General features: G+C 40.8%; 1 protein-coding gene across 1 annotated transcript; it reads left to right on the top strand.

Annotated features, from left to right (window-relative positions):
- Nucleotides 1-1,228: 1,228 nt before the first annotated feature.
- LOC100769676 (olfactory receptor 2A12) lies at nt 1,229-2,176 on the top strand. The gene has a single exon (XM_027398960.1). It carries the CDS (start codon nt 1,229-1,231, stop codon nt 2,174-2,176), a length of 948 nt encoding a protein of 315 aa, XP_027254761.1.
- The last annotated feature ends 6,542 nt before the right edge of the window (nt 2,177-8,718 follow it).

Genomic DNA, 8,718 nt, shown 5'->3' with positions numbered 1-8,718 from the left:
CCTTTAGTCCCAGCACTCGGGAGGCAGAGGCAGGCTTGTGAGCTTGAGGCCAGGCTGCTTTACAGAGTGAGTTCCAGGGCAGCCAGGGCTGCACAGAGAAACCCAGTCTCAAAACAAACAAACAAAAACAAAAACAAACAAAAAGAAGAAGTTCTTTGGAGCATCTTTCGCTATGGGTCTTTGGTAATCAATGACCGGCCTTCATCTGAGAGACAACAACTTTGATTTCCAAAGGGCTCATTCACTGAGTTCTAGCTTGGTAGTTTGCATTCTTCCTCAGTGCACATTCCTCATCTTTCCTTTCTTATGTCTTCCATTCCTTCCCTTCCCTCTCTCTTCTCTCTCTCCCTCTTCACCACATTAAATGTGTTACACAGTTACCCTCTATTTTTTCTGTGAAAAGACCTCAACCTGTCTCATTGTTGATCATTTGAAGAAACATATCTTCTCTTCTTGGGCCAGTTTCAGAACAACACTTGCTTTGTTCTCAGACATTTTCCTTTATATTTATCTTTCTTGGTATTCTCTAGGCAGCATCTCTATGTTCTGTAGGTCACAGTGTCTCTTCCATTTGGGAAAGCCATAGGTCATCATCCTTTACTTATTGCCTTGTCCTTGTCATTTACCTGTAGACCATGAAAGCATGTGACTTTGACTAATTGATGGGATATTATTTTCAATAACAGTTATTCTTCTGCCATGCCAGGGAGTCAAGCTGAGAGCCATGTCTCTCACATTTGAGGGTGCCCATTAAGTTTTTTGAGCTGTTCAACTAAAGTCAATTTGGGGATGGTCCCCCCAAAATGAAGGAAGGCAAGTTTGACATTTGGTGTTAGTTGCACACAAATTCTGTCCTCTTTAACAACCAGTTCTTCCAATAACATCTTAAGCTGTATGGACCATAAGTTAGAAGACATTATTTTTTGGGTATCCTCCCCATTCTTTTAGAAAATTCTCCATTTTGAAATGTGGGTCTCACAATTTTGCATCTCAGAACAAGCTGGAATTGAAAGATAGAAAAGGAGCATGCTGCTGCTTCATATTAAATGGAAATTCTCTTTAAAACTCTGGTTCCCAGCTCTGTGCGACCCCTAGATATACTTGGCATTGCTCTTCGTGTTTGGTGCACCTATTGTATGAATGACAGCAAGACTGGCATCTGGGGGCTTCTCTTTCATGAGTGACAGTTCCGTTTTATTTTTATTTTTATTTTTGCAACAGGAGAAGGATGCAGGACTTCCTCTGGAGAAATCACAGCTCTCTTACTGAGTTTGTTCTTCTAGGATTCTCTAGTGACACGAAGATAAATGGCATTCTGTTTGGTGTCTTTCTTCTTCTCTACCTTATCACCCTCCTAGGCAATGGGCTCATCATCACCTTGATACACATGGATTCCCGCCTCCACACACCCATGTATTTTTTCCTCAGTGTCTTATCCATTCTGGATATGGGCTATGTTACCACCACAGTGCCCCAGATGCTGGTACATCTGGTCTCTGAGAAGAAGACCATTTCCTATATTGGATGTGTGGCTCAGATGTACATCTTTCTGATGCTGGGAATCACTGAATCATGGCTTTTTGCAATCATGGCTTATGATAGGTATGTGGCCATTTGCCATCCTCTCAGATACAAAGTTATCATGAACCCTTTGCTGCGTGGGTCACTGGTAGCCTTTTGTGGGTTCTGGGGTATCAGCTGTGCCCTGATATATACCGTTTCTGCTATGATTCTTCCCTATTGTGGCCCCAATGAGATCAACCACTTCTTCTGTGAAGTACCTGCTGTCCTGAAGTTGGCTTGTGCAGACACCTCTCTCAATGACCAGGTGGACTTCATCCTAGGCTTCATCCTTCTCTTGGTCCCACTCTCCCTCATCATTGTCGTCTACATCAATATCTTTGCTGCCATTTTGAGGATCCGCTCAACTCAAGGGCGGATCAAGGCCTTTTCCACCTGTGCTTCCCACATCACTGTGGTCACCATGTTCTCGATCCCATGTATGATTATGTATATGAGACCTGGCTCTGAGTCCTCTCCAGAAGAGGACAAGAAGCTAGCTCTCTTCTATAATGTCATCTCTGCCTTCCTCAACCCCATCATCTACAGCCTTCGTAATAAAGATGTGAAAAGGGCTTTCTTCAAGGTGGTAGGCTGCAGCAAAATGTCAGGATGAAGGCTTGAGGGTTGTGAGACTAGTAGCCTTCTGGAACATTCATCATGCAGCTTTCTATAGTAAGAATGTCTTTTAGTGATACTGTATTACATCCAGTGACTGACTTTGGTTCAACACCACTAAGTTACTGAAGACTTTATTGGGATATTACCATTAATTACATGTACTCGCCGGGCGTTGGTGACACACGCCTTTAATCCCAGCACTTGGGAGGCAGAGGCAGGCGGATCTCTGTGAGTTCAAGGTCAGCCTGATCTCCAGAGCGAGTGCCAGGATAGGCTCCAAAGCTACACAGAGAAACCCTGTCTCGAAAAACCAAAAAAAAAAAAAAAATTACATGTACTCATCTTGGCATATGGTTATATGGAAACTGATCATATACACAGGTTCGTAAAACTTGATAAGGGTATAGAACTATCCCATCACTACACAAGGAAACTATATATGGCCTCCAACTCTAACCTCTGATAGGATGCCATTGTTGTTTTTGTCTCCATCAGCATAACTTCCTCGTTTTTTTGAGACTGTTACATAAACAGATGCAGTATGTGATGTTGGGAGCTCTATTTTTTACTCATCTTAACACCCCTGTGATCCCTCCAAAGTGCTATATATTACAGTAGTATGTTTCTATATCTTGCCACAGTTTAGTTTGGGTACAATAGTGATGATTTCCATTCTTTGGCTTTTCTGTATAAAACTTCTAAAATATTCATGTGAAGACTTTTTCTCTTTTTAATGGTTTTAAAATGGCATTTGCTTCTTTATTATGGTGGGGGTCAGTGTGCCAGCTTGCGCAAGTGGAGGCTGAAGGACAGTTTGTGGGAGTCAGCTTTCCCTGCTACCATATGGGACTTGAAGACTGAATTCAGGTGGCCAGGCTTGGCATCAGGTGCCTTTGTCTGCTGAGCTCTTATGTGCAGACTTTTGGAAAAGGTTTGTTTTGTCAGGACATGTGATATGTGTATACTTCAGCTTATAATAGTATTTCAGTGAAACCCACAGCTAGATACCATTTCATATGTACCTGTGTGTCTGTACTTAGACAGACAGATGTATTGGAAGGCAACACTGAGAAACCCTAAACTTCTGGAAAGAATGTAAACTGGTATTCCTGCTTTGAAAACAGTCTGCAATTCCTCAAATATTCAATGTGGAGGGACATGTGGTCCCTCCATTTCACTCCCAGATACATACCTAAGAGAAGTTAAAACATATACGATTATACAAAATGTACACACTGGGGGCTAGAGAGCTGTCTCAGTGGTTAAGAGCACTGCTGCTCTTCCAGAGGACCAAGATTTGATTCCAGCATCCATGTGGTAACTCATGACCATCTGTAACTCCAGTTCCAGGGGAAATGACCTCTTCTGGCTTCCACATGCACTGCACACATGTGGAGCACAGAAATGCATGCAGGCCAAACACCAATACACATAAAATATTTAAAAAATGTATATACTTGCCAGGCGTTGGTGGTGCACGCCTTTAATCCCAGCACTCGGGAGGCAGAGGCAGGCAGATCGCTGTGAGTTTGAGGCCAGTCTGGTCTCCAGAGCGAGTGCCAGGATAGGCTCCAAAGCTACACAGAGAAACCCTGTTTCAAAAAACCAAAAAAAAAAATGTATATACTTGTGGTCATAGCAACTTTATTCGTGACAACTAGAAAGCAAGATCATCAACTTAAAGCCTGCTAGCTGAATGGGTAAATAAAATATGGTATGTTCATATATGGAATATATTTTGCACTAAAGGGAACAAATATATATTATATACACATAAATATGATATGTACAATATGTACTATATATTAAAATGTTGATGTTTTGAAATCAATTAAAGAAACCAGTTGCAAAAATTCATGTAGAATGTCATCCCATTTATATAAAATAATCCAAAATAGACATACTCTTAGAAAGAGTAGGAGGATTCATGTAGCTGTTGGTCCTAGGGGTATGATGGGAATGCAGGAGTATGAGTATGGAGTTTCTTTTGAGGCAATGAAAATGCTCTAAAATTATGTGAATGCTTATGAAACTCTGTGGATACAGTAAACTATTGAGTTATATACATATAATGTACGAACTTTATAATGTGTGAATTCTACTAGATATTTTGCTTTTTTAAAAAAGTTTCTTGATGTGATGGCTCATATTAGCCATTTGAAGAATTTTTTTGTTAGTGCTATCAACTTTTCTGAAGAAACAATTATTTCTGTAGCTGAGAATCACAGATATGTATATGTTATACTTTTGTTTTCACTTAACTAAATATATTTTTCATTTCTATTGGGGTTTCCTTTTTGACCAATGACATTATCATTATTTATTATTTTTTAACAATTTGTAGCCATGTGCATACTGGAGAAGTGTTCTACCACTGAGCTAGGCCAGTTTGTTATGGGTCATTTAAAATGTGGCACTCAATCTCTAACAATTAGGAGAGTTTCTTGTTTTGTTTTTTTTCGAGACAGGGTTTCTCTGAATTGCTTTGGAGCCTGTCCTGGAACTAGCTCTTGTAGACCAGGCTGTCTTCGAACTCACAAAGATCCACCTGCCTCTGCCTCCCGAGTGCTGGGATTAAAGGCATGTGCCACCAACTCACATTCGGAAAATTTCTTATTATCCTTTTGTTGTTGATTTATAGTTTGATCTCATCATGGTTAGAACTTATCTTGGATGATTATAGTTATTTTAAGATTTGCACTAATACCCCAATGATATGGTGTATCTTGGCAAATGATTCCATTTGCTCCAGGATTAATGTATATACTTAATTAATTAATTTAAAATTATATTTTACTTTGTGTGGAGCCAGGGATCATGATGAATGCTTATGTCAATGTGTACCATGAACTGAATTGTGCCTGCCCATACTAAACCCACCCCAAATGCATATGCTGAGTACTAATTCTCACTCTCTCTGGATGTGAGCTCATCCATTGACAAGGTATCTTTTTAGACAAATTTTCACCATGTAGTTGAGGGTTACTTTTAACTCCTGATCTTCTTGCCTCTATCTCCAGAGTGATGGGATTACAAGGCAGGTGCCACCATGCCCAATTTTGTGGAGTGCTGAGGATTGAACCAAGGGCTCCATTCATGCTAGGCAAATGCCCAGGCTAGCCTCAAACTTACTTATTATATTGACTACCTTTGAGATCTAATCCTACCTCTACTTCCTCAGTTCTGGGACTGCAGGTGTGTGCCATCATACCTGACAAGGTCAATTTTTCACCCCCTGTGTATTTTTTTATTCCTCTGGCTCTACTTATATACATGTAAGACCATTTTTGACATTATCCCATATCTCTTGAATGCCATTGCTGTAGTTATTTTTGTTTGTTTCTGTGACCCAATAACTGAGAAGAAACAACTTAGAGAAGAAGGCTTTGTTTAGGCTCATTGAGCACTATCCATCATGGTGGGAAGGCATGGTGGCTGATATGGATCAATGTAACAGGGAAAAATAAAAGACCCAGAGACAGATATGGAGGTTCAAGCTTCAAGCTGAAGTACAGAAAAGCAAAACAGCTGGCCACTAGCTTCTTACCTCTACGTCAGACTGAATGGGCTGATCATGTCTCCATGAGCTCTCACCAAGCCTCAGATTATTGCTTCTCTTCAGTGTGGCTGGAGAATGAATGCTTTCTACTGAATGCTGACGACCCTGCTTCTATCTTTTATACCCCTCTGGTTCTGGGATTAAAGGCATGTGATCTGTTACTCTTTTAGAATGATTCAATCTTGTGTATACCTGGGTGGCCTTGAACTTAGAGAGACCTATCTACATCTTAATTCTGAGTCCTAGGATAAAAGGTGTGTACCACCACCTCCTAGCTTCTGGCTGCTGGGATTAAAGATGTGTGACTGGCTTCTATGGCTATGACCAAATTTGCTTTCTGAATCCCAGGCAAGTTGTAATAAATCATAAATAATGTATCACTACAGATCAGGGCAGTGGCTGTCACAGCATGAGGCTGCTTGTTCAGAACTCTGCAGACCAAGGAGCATGGCCAGGCTATATGCATCAAGACCTTCCATTTACTAACCCATTCCCTCCAAATAGTCCCCAACTTCCTAAATGTTCTACTAAGACCCCAGACTGTGCCATCAGTTAGAACCAGCTGTTCAAGCACATTACCCTGTAGGGGATTTTTATACCCAAATCCTAACAGTCATGCCCCTTTCCCCAACCTCTTTCTCCTTTTATTGTTTCCGTGGGTGATTTCTGTTGATGTACCTTAAAGGTCATTAATTCTTTTCTCTGCTATATTTTTTTTTGCTGATAAGGAAATAAAATAAATTATTGAAGTCTAGCATCTTACTTTTTATGTCTAGTGCTTCTATTTTAACCCTTCAAATTAATTAATTATTATATTTAGAGAAGTTTTAGCTTCAAAAATCTGCATAGGAAGTGAGAGGTTTTTACGTATATATTCCCCCATCTCCTGAATCATTAGCATCTTGCATGATGCTGATTAATATTTATAGGAAAAGAGTCATGCTGACAGAGAAGATCTGACTTGGTGGTCCTCTCCAGCTGTTACAAGTTTTACCATATGATTTCAGTTTTGAAAATGTATTAATATCTGTTAATGGTGTGATCCTAATCTGTCTACTAGCTGTTTCTTGCTTTATGTTCACTTAGCATCGTACTGCAAGTGTTTTCATTATAGAATACAACAAAGTGACACTTGACAACCACATAGGATACTGATATCTGCCTTTACCACAGAGCTTTTCTGTGGCTCCATATTATAGAGGTGTTTCCAAATCTCTCCCTCCTTCCCTCTGTCCCTTCTTCCCTTTACTTCCTTTTCTTTCCTTTCTATCTTCCTCATCCTCCTGTAAGGGATTTGGTAGCCAGCAAGGACCTGGGAAGAACTCAAAGGGTTCATATTGACTTACAACACACTTCTAGTCCTCCCACAAAGGGAAAGCCTCCTCTTCAGCTGCAAGCATCAAGGAGTTTCTGCAGCATCAAGTAAAGGCAAAAGCCAATAAATGTGATGGTGCCTAGAAATGCATCTCAACAACAGTGAAACCCACTGGAATAATTTGTATTTAAAAGACCCTACACAGAATGAGGAGAGTGTGGGAAGGAAGGCCCCTCCATTCATGAACTAACTGATTTCAAACTCTGCATTGCATCCCTTTCTCTCCCCAGACCCAGGATAACACTATATCCATCCTCCCTACTTCTACTTCCCTCACCTCTCTGACCCTTGTGTAGACAGAGTCCTTTTTGTGTGGACAGCATCAAGACAGGCTGAAATTTTTCAGAATGGACTTTATTTAAACAAAGACCAATGAGAAAAACAAGAAGTAGACATTCTTTTCAAAAGCACAGAGACACCTATCAGTGGCCCTTCCTCCATAACGTCCACAGATGCTCTAGGGGGCAGATGCAGGTTTGCTTCTCTGAAGAGTCTCTGAGTTTCTGCTTCTGACATTTTCCTCTCTTTTTCCTCTACTCTTTCCAGCCACTTTCAGAGCCCAAGAGGATCACAGCTGGTTGATACTTGATTGGTCATTACTCAATAATGAATATAAAAAATTAAATCTAAGGGGTTGGAGAGGTGGCTCAGCAGTTAAGAGCACTGGCTGCTCTTGAGAGGACTTGAATTTGGTTCCCAGCACCCACATGATGATCCCTAACCATCTGTAACTCCAGTTCCAGGGGAAAATAATGCACTCTCTGGCCTCCATGGGAACTGCATACATACATACAGATAGATACACACAGGCAAAACCTCCCAACACAAATATAATAAAATAAGAATTTAAAAGGAAGTGTTGAAAAACAATAACACATGCTGAAAGAAACTAAAAATGTCAGACTCTGTAGCAGATATTTTCATATATTGCCTAATGTGATTATTGCAATTTCCCTGTGAGGAAAAATTAGAAAACTCATAGTAGTTGAGTGACTTGCAAAATTTACATACTTAGAAACTGGTAAAGCTTTATTAGTCACTTTTGTTGTTACTTAAGGGAAGAGGGTTTGTTGGGGCTTACATTTTGAAGGGGCATAGTCCATCATGGTGGAGTAAGCATGTGGCAGGTGGCTCCATGAAGGTGACAGTATGCAGCTGGGGCTCCTTGTCTCCTAACATCTTGGTGGTACAGGATGTGAGACCATGTCATAAAACCCAGTGGCCTCCTTTCTCTAGCCAAGCTTCATCTCCTAAAGGTTCCACAACCTTCTCAAACATTGTAACCAGGTGGGGTCAGTGTTTAAATACATGAGTTTGTGAGGGACAGTTCACATTCAAACCCCAACACTAATTCTCTAGCCCTGCTCTGTCTGGCAGCAAAGTCCAGGTTCTTGACCCTTGGACCCTTCCTCTATAATTATCTGTCTCAGGGAGCATCACTCACTGTGGATGTCTGAGTCCCCTGTTCCTCCCTGACACAAGCAAGGGCAAAAAGATATCTTTATGGAGTCTGGAATTCTCATATCTCATGGAAGAGTCCCTGGGAAGGCAGTGACTGTAAGCCCTACTTTGTTCAGCTCCCCGGGTATTTAGCTTTCATGCT

Source organism: Cricetulus griseus, chromosome 2, assembly GCF_003668045.3.
Source record: "Cricetulus griseus strain 17A/GY chromosome 2, alternate assembly CriGri-PICRH-1.0, whole genome shotgun sequence".
NCBI classification, from domain to species: Eukaryota; Metazoa; Chordata; class Mammalia; order Rodentia; family Cricetidae; genus Cricetulus; species Cricetulus griseus.
The sequence above is the reverse complement of the archived record's forward strand: the minus strand, read 5'-3'. Positions and strand labels throughout refer to the sequence as shown.

Bases quoted from the DNA above. Each gene is read 5' to 3' on its own strand.
- LOC100769676 (XM_027398960.1), top strand. From the start codon at position 1,229: ATGCAGGACTTCCTCTGGAGAAATCACAGCTCTCTTACTGAGTTTGTT.